Source organism: Trypanosoma brucei, chromosome 8 (assembly GCF_000002445.2).
Source record: "Trypanosoma brucei brucei TREU927 chromosome 8, complete sequence".
Taxonomy (NCBI): domain Eukaryota; phylum Euglenozoa; class Kinetoplastea; order Trypanosomatida; family Trypanosomatidae; genus Trypanosoma; species Trypanosoma brucei.
This window is the reverse complement of record NC_007281.1, coordinates 1,256,426-1,272,148: the sequence shown is the minus strand read 5'-3', so window position 1 is coordinate 1,272,148 and position 15,723 is coordinate 1,256,426. Positions and strand designations below refer to the sequence as shown.

Sequence of the window (15,723 nt, the reverse complement as noted above, 5' to 3'; positions counted from 1 at the left end):
AGGGGGTCTGAGATTACTGAACGAGGCGGTTTCTGTGGAAGGTGGATGGAGCGGAAATGAAATGAAGGGAAAGAGTGGGGTTTAAGCGTTGGTGGCACATAGGTTTTGTCTCAATGTTCACAATTTCCCCCCCCCTTTTTTTTTTTGCCGTCGTGCACATATTAAAAGTTACCCCGATGTTGTGGGGGGATGGGGGTAGTCGGTGGTATTGTTAATGTTGTCTCCTCAGGTCCTCCTTCCATCGGTTCTGCTTCAGCTTTGGTTCGACTGACTGCCCATCGCTTATCACTAACACTTCTTTCTTAACATTCTTCGTGGTGGACTGTGCTATTTCTAAAAGAAGTGCCACCACCAGGTTTTGTTACAGTTGATATGCGATCACTTCCCTTCGGAATTTGCCGGCCGTACACTGCCGTACCTCGCGTTAGTGCTTACCCAAACATCCGCCCTTCTTTCCCGTGTTTTGTCTTTGTCCCGCTTCCAACATCTCTTAAAAACTGAGGCGTGGTATCGCGTGAGCGGTTTGTTGCTTTTTTTTTTTTAAAGCATTGTTCCTCTTCCTGCAGTGGCGGAACAGGTGTACGCAGAGGGGTCCTACACATAAACATTGGCGAAAAGTGGATCATTTGATATCGCACAACCAGTGAGCATTGAAGGTGAAGGTGATCGAAGGAGGGAACATTTATTATTAAACTGTTTGACCAAATACAACCGTGTTAGTTCACACCATTTGGAATAAACGGCTCAACAGAGAGGCCAATTTCTTGGGACGCACCGAAATCGGAATGGAGGGGCGGTTATATGACTTTGCACGTGCTTGGGCGCAGAGGGTTGGTAGTTGTGATGAAATTGATGCTTCTGCCATTCCAAAAGTTGACTTGCATTGCCACCTCAACGGGAGTATCAGCACTCCACTGCTTTCTCACATGGAAGAATTACAACGTGCGGCGCAGGGAAAACGCGAGGAAGATGCAACTTCTTCAGAGGATGTTGATGCAGAGCTACATCCGCGAAATTTTAAGAGCGGAGAAGGAGGACTCAAACAACTGGATTCACCGAGCGAACGAATGAAGTACTGCTTTACTGTGTTTGATAATATATATAAGGTGGTAAACAACCTCGCATTCACGCGGATGGCTGTGCAGGATTTGCTTCTGCACTCTGCAGCAGAAAATATTGTTCTTCTTGAGATACGGACATCGCTGCGGGAGAAGCTTTATAAAACTGCTGCCGCCTCAGTGGCTTCCGTAAACTCGGAGTGCGTCAGTAAAGAAGCATATCTGGAGGCGGTTACTTCTACCGTTCAGCACATTTTAAATGGCGGGTTGGTGGCATTTGACACTGGAAACCTCCTTCCTATAAGTGAATCACCAACCACTGAGTGGTGGGCCGAGTTCCAGCGGTTATACCCGTCATTTTTTGATGGAGGCACTTCCAGTGAGGATATGGGATTGAAGTGGTGGGGCAAACTCCGCTATCATCTCCAGCACAGAATGCATGTTCGACTTCTCGTGTCTCTAAACCGAAGCCATGGTGGTGAAGTGGCGATGGAGGTAGCGCTTCTTGCCAAGAAACTGCAACACGAGCAGCTGGAAAACTTCTTCGAAAGCGAACGGCAAATGTGCGCGGAATGCCGCACTTCCGGCGTAGTGGACGGTTCAGCCATATCAGACGTGGAGTCGCGGTTGTGGGATGTGATTAGACGAACATGTTGGGTGACTGGAATGGATTTCTCCGGTTATTGCGGCAAAAACTCTTTTACTGAATTCGTTCCCGCACTGAGCGAAGTTCGACGGGGTCGGGACGGGAATGGCGGGGTTGTTACCAACCGTTCGCCGCTTGGGATTACGATTCACGCCGGTGAGAAGCCGGATACGGCAGAACTCACCGAAATAGTTGGGTTTGCCCCCGATCGCTGGGGCCACCTCGTGTTCACAGATCCTGCGAACCTCAAGACTATAACAGCGCGGTATGATCCTATCGAATTGTGCCTGTCAAGTAATCTTCTCACTGGTGGGTATTCTTCCGTGGAGAAACATCATTTGACACAAATAATGTCCGCCCAGCAACAAGAGTGGGGGCGTAATGTTGAGGACGTAAGGGAAAATACGCCACGACTTATCGATATTTTATTGGACAGTGTGCAGCTCGCTGAAGCCATGAGGTGCCGGGTGAAGCGTCGTTTGATATTCTGGAAGGAAACCTCCGACAATGAAGAAGGGTATAAGACGACTATGGCTAATATCTCCTTTAACACCGACGACCGCGGGGTATTTGAGACTTCGCTAACAGAGGAATTGCAACTCCTTCTCCATCACTCGACTATGGGAGAAGATTGTGATGATGCGGCACTTTCAGTTAGAGCCTTGTGGGCTCTTCAACGACTCACCGTTCCCCATGCTTTTACGTTGCCTCTTGAATTGTTGTATTACGTAAAGCAACGCCATGGCGCACCGAACGACGAGACTGAGCGCCAACTTGAGGCTTGTAGCTGCTGCTCCTGCGGTGGCTGCCATCATTTATTACACGTGGAAAGTCAATTGCAGAAACTTAGTGGTGCCGTGTGTGCGGATTTGAGCTGCATGGAGCTGGAGTGGCTACTCGAGACATATGATGCTGCTTGGGGATCCTCCACGTAAGCCAAGGTCTATTTGGGGTTTTACACGGAGGCAACCACAGATGTGGATATGTATTCTCCCAGGAGCTTTTTTTTTTTAAACCATACATGCGAGCCCCCACGCTTCTTCCCGCTGTTGTTTCCATAACTTCACAATGTCTGGCACGTTCTCATCTAAATCATTTTGTTTTGTTGCATGGTAGAGAAAGAGAGGGAGAGAGAGGTGCGTACATCCACATACCCGCTTGTGCGGTGCCTTCGCTGTTGCCCTTGCTACTCGAATTCTCCTTCCATATTTGTTTGTTTTTTCCATATTGTTCCATTGCAGTTGCGGTGCTTCGAGTTTATTGGTTTGTGGGTGTGTGCATGCGTGGGTGTGTGTAGAGTTATGAGGACTTTCACTGCCCTGTTTACAGGCTGTTTTTTTTTTTAGTAGAGTTCTTTCCTTGGTTCCGTTGCCCGTGGGCGAACTCGTGTAAGCGGAGAGCCGTCCACTGCGCACCGTCCTTTTTTTTTTTTACTTTCGCAACATTTTTAATGTTGTTGCCGCTATCCCATGTTCTTCCTTACCCTTATTATAAGTTTCATCACCTGTGGGTAAGGAGCCTCAGTGGAAAAGTGAAAGTAAGGAGGAGGTGACCAACTATTAATAAGTCAAGGGCGGTATTTGTAGGATAATGAGTGAAATCAGACGACCACAGGGGGGTACCTCAACAGCGAACTCCTCGATGGGATTACGTCAAACCAAACGGAATCGTGAACGCAGCTGGAGTATCAGTTGCAGTGACGACAATGAAGCCGTACCGAATGAGGTGTCGGGTAGGGAGTCACTTCTGTCAAATCCAGAAATAGCAATATCAGTAGGAGCTGCAGCAGGTGGAAGCGGTGTTGTATCCTCCCATAATGTGCGACCATCAGTAATTGGGGCCGGAACTCCTTCAGTATCGAGGTTCATGCCTCATCGCATGGGGTCATGTGTGGACGGCTGGGGTGCTATGATGACCTCACATCACCGGTTCAGAGATTGCAGGGGTACCGCTCAAAACTCTAATACTTCACCCCGCCCCATCGCGTATGTGGCAGAGCGCCTCTCAGCACGTGAGGAAGAGGGGAGTAGCGGTAGTTTTGGTTGCAGTAACGCTTTAGTCGCCAACACTGGGATTAGTCCTGCATATGGCAAAATGGGCTGGGTGAAGGGTGTGGGTAGTGCCACTTCCACCACAGTCGACCGCCATTTAGCTGCCCCTGTCCGGCATATAACAACCACAAGACTCACCAAGCCCTCGAAAGGGCATTGTATTTCCTTCGAAGACGTCGACGATGCTGAGGATGCGCTATGTACGACGTCATATTTTCCGGGGAGGTCAGAGGAATCGCACGGCACTTGGTCTACTGCCAGGGGAGAGCATAATGCACCATCATTCACCCGCGGTGAACAGCTTCGAGAAAACCAGTGTCGGTATGCCGCTTCAGGGGTGCTTGACCAAACGCCTCGCGAGCGCAAAGAACCTCTACGTGCCCATGGAACGGGTCCGCGCGGAGGAAGTTCATCTACAAGCAACTACACTATTTGTGATGATAGCTATGCATCGTCTGATGAAGACCACACCACAAAAGTCACCCTTCGAGGAGCTGCAGCAAATACGGCGTCACCACTACCGCCTCTACCTTCCACGCAACAATCGTCCATTGCATTTTCTGATGATCATCTTTTTGCGACGTGCCAAAGCTATTGCTCATGTGCCAGTAGTGGTGGCAGAGAATACATCCTTGTTGATGACAGTGATAGTGATAGTAGCAGCAGAGCAGAGACACCAGCGACAGGGGCAGCCCAACTCGTCACCGCCACGGCGAATGGAGGAGGTCCGCGCGATTGCCTCGCCGAGGATTTGCCTTCCCCTGAAAACCACACGCCGGAGCCAAAACCATCAACATGTCCCCAATGGAAAGAAACATTTTCACCAACGGGTAGTATATTGGATCTCCTTTTTCCTACTGAACGGTGTAAACCCGTTGATTTGAATAGCTTCTCCGTTATGTCGAGCACAATGAAGGTCAGTAGTGCGGAAGCAGTGAGTGAAAGTACGCCGGTGGATCACGAATTCAGCACTTTGAGAGATACTCGTCTTGTAGAAGAGTTGCGTCCGTTATTTCACACAACCTTTACTCGTGAATCGTTTTATGAGGCAGTGGAACACGTCATTTCAAAAAAATACTGTCTTGAAGAAGGAGTGTTCTGGGGTGCGTTCAAGGATGTTGAATATGTTGGCGAGGGTAGTTTTGGGTTCGTATGGCGTTGCCGTACGTTGAGAGGAGATGTTGTCGCTGTGAAGTCGTGTCCTTTAAGTTTGCAGAGTCGAGGCAGCGTTAGCGATGCACTTTCTACTTTGCGCGAAGTCGTCGTCATGCGCTTTTTGGGAAAGCACGGAGTCCCATACGTTCTTCCACTCCATAGTGCCTTCTTTGTGCAGGGCCAAGAGTGTCTTCCTCCCGATGTCGCAATCTCCGTGAAATGGCAAGGATCACTTGTCCCACAGGGGGAACAGTTGTGTCAGGCGCAACGAATACTACCTGATGGAAGGGAAGATGAATACGGAGAGAAATGGTCAAACAGTGACGTGAACGGGAGTTTGGATGGGGGTAAACAAGGTGAAAGTGTGAGATTACCGCGGTTTTTGACCATAACCACGGAGGATACGATGCGGTGTGATGCAACCATATTTCTTGTAACAGATTTGTGCGATGGGGACCTGGAAAACTTTCCTCATAACACAGATGCCGTCAGGGACGTTGGCTTTTGCGTTGGTACGGTACTGCAAGCAATGCACGAATTTGGGATCTTGCATCTTGATGTTAAGCCAAGTAATATCCTTTACAGACGCAAAAGTATGTGCTCCCAAGAGTATTCCCAACAGCAATATGAACAAACGCAATGTACATTAGGGACGGGGACGCAACTGGGCTCCTCAGGTCGACCGGCCACGGAGCCGGCAGCACTATGGTCACAGAGTGATTCAGTTCCCGGCCCATATATTTTTTATCTGAGTGACTTTGGTAATTGTCGCATAGTGGGGCCAAAAAATAGTGATAGAGTAAAGGGGGCTATTGGCACCTACGATTATATGGACCTTCGCGCGCTCAAACACAAAATGTGTAGCCGCGCCACCGATTGTTACAGCCTTGGGGCGACATTATACGAACTGATGTACTCTCGGCGGTTGTATCCTCCATGCCAAAACCCAAAGTGCCGGTCTGATGTGGACCACACACAAAACTGTTACGTAAAGGCTGCTGAACGGGCAGCTGTAATGCCCACGCTGCCGAGACATTCACAAGAACTGCTGCATATGCAGAGACTGATAGCTGGTCTTCTAGAACTAGAACCTACGAAGCGCTTGAGAGTGGATCAGTTTATGGTGCTTCTCTCTCTTTATGAGGCTGCAGTCCTTTCCCTGTCGACTCCTTCACAAACTGTTACTCCTTCCTTTACCGCTTAGGGAACTTTTCGAGCGAAGCAGGGTCTTGGAATTTCCGATAAGTATACGTATATAAACCATATATATATATATATATATATATATATATATATATATGCCTTTCAGATTAGTTGGTTCTTTTATTGTTTTGGCGTGGCTCTTTTTTCTTCATTGTTTCCACGGTGCATTCACCATAATTAACTTAAACGAAGTGGTCGTTTCCGTGCTAAAGGGGAACGGGTCTGTTGAGGGGGAAGCAAAACAAAGCGAACTTTTGGAGGAAGGCGTGCAGGTTTTCGGTAGGCGATGGTCTCAGTGGGTGCCAAATGTGTGTGAGCATCCTCATATGTGCGTGAAGTTCCAAAGTTTATATATATATATATATATATATATATATATATATATATATATGGCAGTTAGTAGCCGGCTGTGCTGTTAAAACATAAATGAAATCTGTAGAGTAATTCGAAGTCTGCACATTTGCCATCAGTATATGGGGATGTGGTATCTTGCTTTTCATATGTTTTGCTTCTTTTGTTGCTGGTGATTTTTCTCTTAATAATTTTTTAAAATAAATAAGGTGGGGTTGTTATTCCTACTAAAATTGTATTTTGTCATGTTTTCTTTTTTCGTTTTAACTTTATGCGACGCTTCAAAAAATCATTGGCATTGTTTGTGCTGCAAACTGGCGTACAATTTAACACTTCCTGTTATTCACCCGGGGCTGTTGTTCCCCTAGGTGAGGGAAGGGGGCAGAAATGAAGTTTCAGGGCGCATAAATTTTGAGACGTTCCTTAGTGAGCGACAATGTTTTGTGAGCGGGATCGGGGTCACGAAATAATCGAGATGGATGAAAGGGGGAGGAGAAACTGAGCAACATTCAGTTCTTTCTGCTCATTCACTGGTCTTCAGGGACCAGGTGCCTCTTGAGGGGAAGGGGGGGTTAACTCGCTCCCTTTTTTCTCCTTTTTTTAAAAAAAAACTTTTGAATCCGTAGCGATGCGCTTGTGCAGCCTCAGTATCGCTATCTCTAGTACATAATGTTGGTTTACTTGGTCTCTGCCACGTTTCGCAGATGCTTCCTTCTACGCTTTATATCAGCCTTTGCGTATGTTACGCATCATATCATACCACATCTGTTAATCCCTTTCTCTCTTTTCACTCACTTTTTAACTCAAGTTTTCAGTTGTGGGGGCATCATCCGTGGGGTGGGGAGGAACTTATTTCGGTACTGCGAAGGCGGAGGCAGAATTTGTTGCGCCTTCCCCGGTTTTTGCCACCTTAGACCACTGACGGATATTTTTGCGTTGGCACAAACGGCGCGACAAGTTTATGTGGTTCAACCACCGCATCAGACAGAGGGGGTTAACACCAGTGCTAGTCAACACTCTGCAGAAGCGTTTAACCTGCAGTTTGACACGTATTTGTTTATGTGATTGCAAAGATGCATCTGGCCGTGAAGGTGTAAGCAGTAGTACAAGTGGTTCCGTCCCGAGCCGCATGACGTCCCAAAATCCACCGCCCCGACCACCTCCAACAACCCCTGCAGCAACTCCCGGTGGTGTGCAGTACAACACCAGAAGGGAGAGCGAGGCAGTTGCCATTGAGCAGCGGCGTCAACAGCAGCAACGGGCAACAGATGCCCAGCGGCGTGGTGAAGAGCCATTGCCGGAGCAATCGGAGTCTGAAATGGCGCGCTGGTGGCCGGAGGAAAATCAAAACTGGTCGGGGAGAATGTTTGCTTCTCCGCTAGACAAAAACAAGAAGAAGTTTGATGGCATGTTTGTGCCGGAAATGAAAGAGGTGCACGGCCCTGACAAGCCGTTGGAGCTGAGTTATGCTGGCGATAACTTCTTCCTCAATCCGGATTTTCATATGGCTGATGAGGTGTTTGATGAAACCCGTCGGTTTGTTCCGCCACCAAGCTTCGATCCCGCAGTGGATGAGATTGATGACGAGGGTTTTGTGGATGGACAAGTTATGTTTGACATCCAGAAGGCTGTTGATGAGGACAGACGGCGGTTAGAAGCATTTGGTAACCCTTTACTTGTTGAGGACCAAGTGGATTACCTCCTTCAACCGCAACGTGAGGGGCAGGAAAACATCCAGCAGCGGCAGGAGTTCAATGGTTTCGTGCACTGGGGCCTGCTGCACGGTGCGCATATGATCATTGAAGAAAATCAGGACTACAAGAAAGCGCACGAATTTGTGAATCGCTACATGCGGGACATCGACCTCTTTCAAAAATGGTTGGAGCACCCAAAGGTGCGGGCACACATTCAGAAAAAATTTGGTGTTGATATGCATGCGAAGTTCGACAAGCTTATGGCACTTGTTATGGCAATGTACGCCCGGTCTAAAATACAAGTGTATGAAGATGACCCAGCAGGAGCCCTGAAGTCCCTAACGGCGTGCATGAGTTTCATCAATGAAGGAGCGGATCTTAAGAAAGAAAGGCATCGCAAGGCGATTGGAGCCGTCCTCGCTGCCCGCGGTATGGTGTATTGCAAACTCAAATCATACGACCGTGCTGAAGACGATTTAACAAGGGCATTACGATTTGTTAATCAGAAGCGGTGTGCGACGTTGTTTCAACTCCGTGCTGAGGCACGCGAAGCGTTGGGTCGCATCGAAGAAGCTCGACTGGACGAAGAAAGGGCTGCGGAAATTTGGGAGAATGCTGAGGTGATTGCTCCTGGTATGAGCGGAAAGCCGTACAAGTTCGTTTTGTAATGACCATTGCTGGACTGGAGGTGAACAGTCCTTGTTTTTTTTTGTTTTCCGGTGTTGTTGTTGTGACCGCCTCCATCCTCTGTTACATATATCGTACTTGATTTTCTGTTTATTCCCTAAGCTCGTGACACTGGTGCATCAGTGAGGATGGTAGTAAAGGGGAATAACTGAACTGGGTGTCCTTGTGCGCGTAGCCGGGTACGCTTGTGGTGTACCGTCGCGTATCCCTTCTTTTCTAAGATCTTTGGTACACGGAACCACTAAATACTTGGATTCTTATTCGCAAACACTTTCCTTTTCTTTGTTCCTCACCTCAACCTCCTTCTCTCTTTCCGCGTCGACCTATACCGACGCTACAAAAAAAAATGATAATGGTATATGTGTATATCCATCGTGAAGATCGTCATTAATTAGTTGAAACGACCGCACCTATTTTGGTTCGCAAGTACGCAAATCATAGAGCGCCCACCTGCGGATGCTGCGACGTCGTGTCATCTCGCCGGTCATCGCGGTGCCGGTTCAATGGACTTCTGGACTGATGAGACACCAGGTGCATAACACTGGAAGTTTGGGGAAGATTTCTTACACACCTCCTGGAAATAGTGTTCCGCATTTACCATGGTTCCGTGGGGCACAGACAACGAAACCGGCAGCATCAACCCCAGTGCCGCCGTCAATGTTAAATGTTAAACCCTCCATACCCCCGTTGAGTATGCCTTCATCCACAGAGTTAGATGGCATCCTCAGCATTACCATGATGGAGGAAGAGGCAAGTAGAGTGGGAGCGGGCGCACGAATCATGCCGGAGAACGTTGGCGTGCTGCAGAGCACAGCGGCCCAATGTGGGCCAATGCGTGCCACCGCCACTCGTCGAATGCCAGTGCTTACAGGCCCCACACTAGATACACGCATTGGAGATATCATTAAAGCGGATGAATCCCTTGCAGCCGAGATGCTGCCCGATATTGTGCGGCTTCTCATTGACCCCAACGCGGAGGGGGTGGAAAACGTTTCCCTGACGGATTTTGCATCTATGCAGCCCAAAAGGCAGCTTGCGGCACTCAATGGGAAGAGATCATGGCTCGAATGGTTGCTGGAGAGCTCACACTACAAACAGGTTTCCCGTCTTTCATTGGAGTCGCCACATTATGATCTGAGGGCGCTGCGGCTGGCGGGCATCACAACACTTTATCAGTGGGCAGAGCAGCCCAACCTGGTAAAAGTTTCTTCCTGTACACGCAGTCTACTGGATGCCGCCGTGGATAAAAGCGTCGAAACGTACGTAGACGAGGTGGTTAAACTTGTAAATACAAGTAACATGCTGGAGGATACGCTGGTATTGTGGGCTGCTGACATTATTGGTAAATTTATCCTCGATTCACTGAATATACCAGCTAACCATGCAATGTTGCAGAGCGGCGGTATTGGATTTGACGGCGCTTCAACGGGGCACATATGCACATTAGAACACTACCACCGTCTAGTTAAGAAGGTGATAGCAAGTGTGCGCAGGGAATACATGATGCAGCGGCACATGGGTGCACAAGACAATGAGGCGATGAAAGCTTCTCTCGACCCGCAGGCTGAAGCAGAAATTCGCGAAAAAGCATATGCAACTCTAAGTGATGCCATGTTAAGGGTGCTGGAGACACAAGCTCCCAATATGCCAAAGGAGTTACACCCATTGCGGGACTACGGATTTCTCGCACTGGAGCGTCTTCCCGGCCTGCTGCGACAGACTGCATCGGCATTGCAGTTGCAGAGTATCCCCGTACGCTATTTTGTTTTTCATAACACCGGCGAGTGGGGGTTTAGCCCTAGCACTGCAATGAGTACCCAGATGTTCACACACTCGGATAGCACGAGGTTTTCAGGGGCGCACCCCGGTGGTAACAGTATGATTGTGAGCGGGAACGCACCATCGGCATTGGATGTGGCGGCTCCCACTTTGGCAGGTGGAGTCTTCCTCACAGGTAGCACAAACTATAACGTGACCCTCGGTGAGTGGTGTGGCAGTCCGCAACCGTCCTCATCTCCCGAGCTCTGGCAGGGAAACCCCGTGCAGAATGAGTATTTTTCCGTCCTTCACAGGCTGAAGCGTCATACCATACGTGTAGCCCGTACCACACTGTTTGACGCCATTAAGGGTGCCGATCGACTGGGTAAAGGATTTAGTGCAGCAGAGGCTCTGGGTTTGCAGCAACTTTTTGGTGCGGGGAAGCTTGTGGAGGAGCGTCTACTCTCCGTGTTGAGCGGCTACTATATGTCGTCGTCCGCGTCGAAGCAGCTCCATTTCGTTGAGGCGGGGCACTCGTGCGGCAAGACTTCCGTTCTTGAGCGCCTCTCGAAACGTATGGCAGAAAGCGGTAGGACCGCCATCACTGTACGCTATAGTGGGTCCACCACACCGTTTGCACCGGGACTGGATGATCACCCACTGGCATTCGCCCCGCGTTTCTGGTTTCGTGTCGCTCTTGCCTCTTGTCCTTACCTTGTTCGGACAGAGGAAATTTTCACCCGCGCTCCGCAGTCCGTCATGTGGTGGGCCAACCGCAACAATTGGTCGTGGGAACTATACCAGAAACGTATCCGCATCCGAGGTCACTGCGAAGGTGCACCACCGCCGCTGCACGCGATTCTTGTGGATGACATCGATCGAGTACTGGACTGCATGGAGCACCACATCCCTCAGCTGACGTATCCTGGTGGCCTAATGAATAGCATGGACACAAACAGTACACTCCAATTGTCAGCGGGTGAAGCAACGATGGGGGTTGGAGTGCCACAGAATCCCCAATACCATTCACCTCAAAACGTCGAAAAGGGTGCGGCCAGTGACATAAAGGCTGCAGGCATTCCATCCCCAGCGCCTTCCGGGGTTGGTCATCACGCGCAACACGAACAGCAGTTTACACAAGATATGGTGGAGACCGCTTTGTCAAAGGTGACGGTTGCGCTAGGGCAGCTGAACATGGTTTTTACGGGACATCATGTGAGCAAGGTCCTTCTCGTTCACGCTGACGCCCCTGTTCGGCGCTATTTTGTCCCTTTAGCAAGTGGCATCGGATTACAGCAACGACTGCGTGTATTACCACTGGTTTCCGTGCTGCACGCCCTCCACCAGCGCTTCCGACTTGGTTTCTCTGGTCTGATGTACGAGGTGCTAAAGAACTGTCCGGGGTTGTTGGGTTACACATTGGATGTCTTCTGGTCCGGGCGTGCCGCGCTTATGGACTTGCGAGGTGGTGCACCACGGCTGATGCAATGGAGTGGCACACATCCCCTGCTTCGAAGCTATGTCCCGAGCGAACTTTTTGCGGACCTGCCCCAGCGAAATTACCTTCTGCGGAATCCGCCTGAAGCGCGGATGCGACTTGTAGAACTTCTACAGCGGCAGTTAAGCAGTCCTACCGGGTACCTAACCAGAGACGTCGATACGACGCTGCAGGATGAACGGGACGGGCTCATCGTTCCCTACAACCACACAGCCTGTCAAGTCCATCCATTTGCGCTCTTTACCATATTTTCTCATCAGGATCCCTTGGAATCCCCTCGGGAGACACCCATCGTAAGGGCTTGGGGCGAAGTGTGGGCTGAGTACTGTGCCGTTGTGAGTCCGATGGGTACAACAAGCGTGCGCAAACGTGATGCATTGCGTGTGCTTCTGCATGGGGCGCTGCTTCTACGCGCCGTAGCAGTTTCTGGGGTGCAGATAGACCTGAACCTTAAGATTCCTCCTTATGGGTTCCCGTTACTTGCCTCACCAACAAGATCCAAACAAAGGGGAAGCGCAATACCGACCATTATGAAAGCGACACCAGAGACTGTCCGAAAAGCTGGATCGGCGTACAGGGCGTTCTTTGCAAATACACTACTAGAGCGTTTCCCGTTCCGACCGTCAGTGGGGTTGAACGGTGGGTGTGATGTTGTTTTTGTTGATGGCACAACGTTGGCATTGTACGACTTGGTCACCACGACGGAAGCGCTTCGCAATATCAGCTATCGGTTTGCGGAAGCTCTGCTTGGTGTTCTGCACTGCATTGAGAAGAATATTCTGCCACAACATCGGATACAAACAGTCCACTATGTTAGTGTTGTTTCCGTGGATCAAGCATCATCTACAAATAGCGGCATGGGTGGCGTCAGCAACGGTGGTGAAGGGGCGAATAGTCGGGTGTCGGTGCTGACAACAGATGAGATGTTCACCGCGACACCTGTCCCCATTGTTCCCTACTTCTTAGACTTGAGTGCTGTGTTTGAAGATAGTGTCATTGACCGGCTACGCGTTTTGCAGGAGATCCTTGGCATCGACAAGGAGTTCCGAACCCTTAATGATATTCTGGACGAGTTAGAAAGCGTTTACCACGTCCATGTCCATCAAGATGTGGTGGCCTCCCAGGCAGAACTCGAGTCGTTGCTGTCGTCGACGCTTATGCAGCTGGTTCCAGATGCCACCGTTCTGCCACCATACCGGGCGGAAGTGCTCCCACCAAATGCCCTGATGGTGGACATACTTGATGATGAGCACGAGGGATCACGGAGACCAGAGATGGAACGAGTGGAAAGCGGTGCTGCCGTACCTCACGATGCCCCTACCGGCGATGATTTTGTTGGCGGTGATCCTATACAAGATTCAGCAGAGTTGTTGGAGGCTATGATGAATGACGCCTTCTCCAGTAGTGCGCAGGAGTATCCCGCAACGCCTGCACAGGACCCATCAGCAACAACAGCCTCAATGGAAAGTGTAGCAGTGGGAAATCCTATTAGTAGCAGCATACCTGCCGTCGAGAATACACCGCATCCAGCGGCCACGGCTTCTCAAGAAGATGCACTGGCGTGGCTGCATGATATCGTTACTCCGGCGGCGGCTTCCAGTCAAGAGAGTGATAGGTCGAGCGCGACAGCCCCCATTGCTGCGTACCCAAGCGCCTCGACTTCCCGACCTGCAGTGATTACAGCCCCTTTACCATTCAATAGGAAAAGTAACTCCAGCGTAACGCATAGTGCCATGGGGAACAGGGCTACTAGTACCGCAAGGGAGCCAGCTGCAGAACTTAAGAAGGTGCAGGAAGAGGTGAAGCGCGGAAAAGTTAGTGGCCAAAAGATAGAGGTGGTGGAAGTAGAAGAGGTAGAGGTGGAGGAACAAAGCGACGTAGAACAGGCAACTAGGGATAACAAAGGTAGAGGTAGAAGTAGAGGCAGGGTCAGTGGTAGCGGCAGCGGTAGTGGTACTGACGGGAAGGGTAGTAGCACCAAGGCTGTTACCGGGAAAAGAGGCAGAAAGCCTCTCCAGCGTTCAAATGTGCCAGAAAAGAAGCCAAAGCAGCAGCAAGCAAATCTAAAGAGGACTGTACAGTCAGTAACACCGAAAAGGTCCTCTTCCTCATCCTCCACCACAGCGGCCTCATCGCGTGGAAGGAACAAATCAAGGGAATTGGCAAAACCAGCCAAGCGCACTACATCACGTGCAAGCGTGGCGGCTGCATCAAAGACAGATAAGAATGCGAAGAAAAAGCAGAAGAAATCAGCGCTGCGTATGGTTTAGGCTTCTTGGCGTTTTCCCACGGAACGTTTACTGATAGCAGTGTGGAACAGAGTAGAAGGTGGTAAGAAAACAGTGCTGGACTTCGCATCGCACCACCGTAAAAACTGCAGTGTGTTCTTCCTTACCTCGTATGATGTTTGCATACTTTGCTGCATTTACTTACCTGAGCTCAGAGTTTTGGTTTCACTTTACTTCATTTGGTAGTGTCGGCTCTCGACCGATTGCTTGAATTGTATCTTTCCCTTATCCCGTGACTTCCTGATGGTCGCCCAGCTTCGTTGCATTACTTCACATTGTCGTGTGCAGACTTACGCACGGAGTATGTAAGTGCAGACCCGCAAACCTACAACATGATGAACGCATACGTAAATAGAACGATAGAGGAAGGGTGATACGTCTAAGCAGTGTTTCGTCCTAGTTTTTCTTTTGATGGACCTATCACTGATGCACTTATTGTTATTACTTTAAGTATTACTTTGGTATTCTTCGCCGGTTTCTGCCTTTGGAAGCAGATACCAGTTGTTCCCCTGGCTTGCGTGCGCTTCGTGACCAAGACGGCAGTTTGCTGTGTGTGGCCGTGCGGCGCAACCGCCACGCAAGTTTCATAGATGCATTAAAATTAAAGACAAGTGAGTAATGAAGTGAAAGGTACGTGGCTTCCTTTGTTAGATCTCTTTCCGTATTCATGTCATTTTATATATTCGCAACGTGGATTAATCTTTTCTTTTTATGAGTTCGTTTACGCCTGGAAGGCCGATGTCGTGTCGTTTGGCCTACGCAAGGTGGTGCTGGATCTTTACGCAGAGTTCTCCCTCCTATTTCCCCCCCCCCCTGTGTGTCATCCAACTGCAGAGCTACCGCAGTGACCACTGAGTGAGAGGAAGCCAGGTCATGCGGTGCCAGTAACCGCACTTAAAGGCGCATGCCCCTTCTATAAGTATGTGCGCGACGTTGTGATATATATAAATATATTTATTTACGTTCATAAGTGTCTAAATGGATTTTCAATCAACGAAAAAGCATGACGGCGATGGTTTGACCCAATGAGGGAAAGCGAAAAGGGTGCGAAGGATAGAGAAAACGGCGACTGGGGTGAGGGCCCGCCCGTCCTGTTGCATACGACCACTTTCCTTACTTTTTGTATTTTTTTTCTCATTCGCTTGTTTCTTTGTTTGGTGTTCCCCTCTCCTCCGTCTTATGTTTGGGTCATTCATCCTTTCTTCTATTCCACTCCCATATGTGATTCTGTTTTATCCCCACCCCCTTTTTGTCATACACTACTTGTACAAAAGTATATACCTTGTTGGGAGCACGCGCTTTTTTCTTGTGATTGTCACTGTACCCACTATGAG

General features: G+C 49.5%; 4 protein-coding genes across 4 annotated transcripts, besides 5 other annotated features; all 4 read left to right on the top strand.

The window, feature by feature from the left end:
• Positions 1 to 15,723: part of a sequence feature (sequence corresponds to BAC RPCI93-29H22) that runs on past both edges of the window.
• On the top strand, positions 786 to 2,639 carry Tb927.8.4270 (hypothetical protein, conserved; the record flags this gene model as incomplete). The annotated part of the gene is made up of 1 exon (XM_842165.1): positions 786 to 2,639. One exon carries the CDS (start codon positions 786 to 788, stop codon positions 2,637 to 2,639), a length of 1,854 nt encoding a protein of 617 aa, XP_847258.1.
• On the top strand, positions 3,295 to 6,114 carry Tb927.8.4260 (protein kinase, putative; the record flags this gene model as incomplete). Its single annotated transcript, XM_842164.1, has 1 exon — positions 3,295 to 6,114. The coding sequence occupies one exon, from the start codon at positions 3,295 to 3,297 to the stop codon at positions 6,112 to 6,114; it is 2,820 nt and encodes a 939-aa protein (XP_847257.1).
• Positions 6,173 to 6,210: a microsatellite.
• Positions 6,462 to 6,504: a microsatellite.
• Positions 6,649 to 6,672: a sequence feature (AT_rich).
• On the top strand, positions 7,594 to 8,826 carry Tb927.8.4250 (hypothetical protein, conserved; the record flags this gene model as incomplete). The annotated part of the gene is made up of 1 exon (XM_842163.1): positions 7,594 to 8,826. The coding sequence occupies one exon, from the start codon at positions 7,594 to 7,596 to the stop codon at positions 8,824 to 8,826; it is 1,233 nt and encodes a 410-aa protein (XP_847256.1).
• Positions 9,302 to 14,371, top strand: Tb927.8.4240 (hypothetical protein, conserved; the record flags this gene model as incomplete). The annotated part of the gene is made up of 1 exon (XM_842162.1): positions 9,302 to 14,371. One exon carries the CDS (start codon positions 9,302 to 9,304, stop codon positions 14,369 to 14,371), a length of 5,070 nt encoding a protein of 1,689 aa, XP_847255.1.
• Positions 15,328 to 15,350: a sequence feature (AT_rich).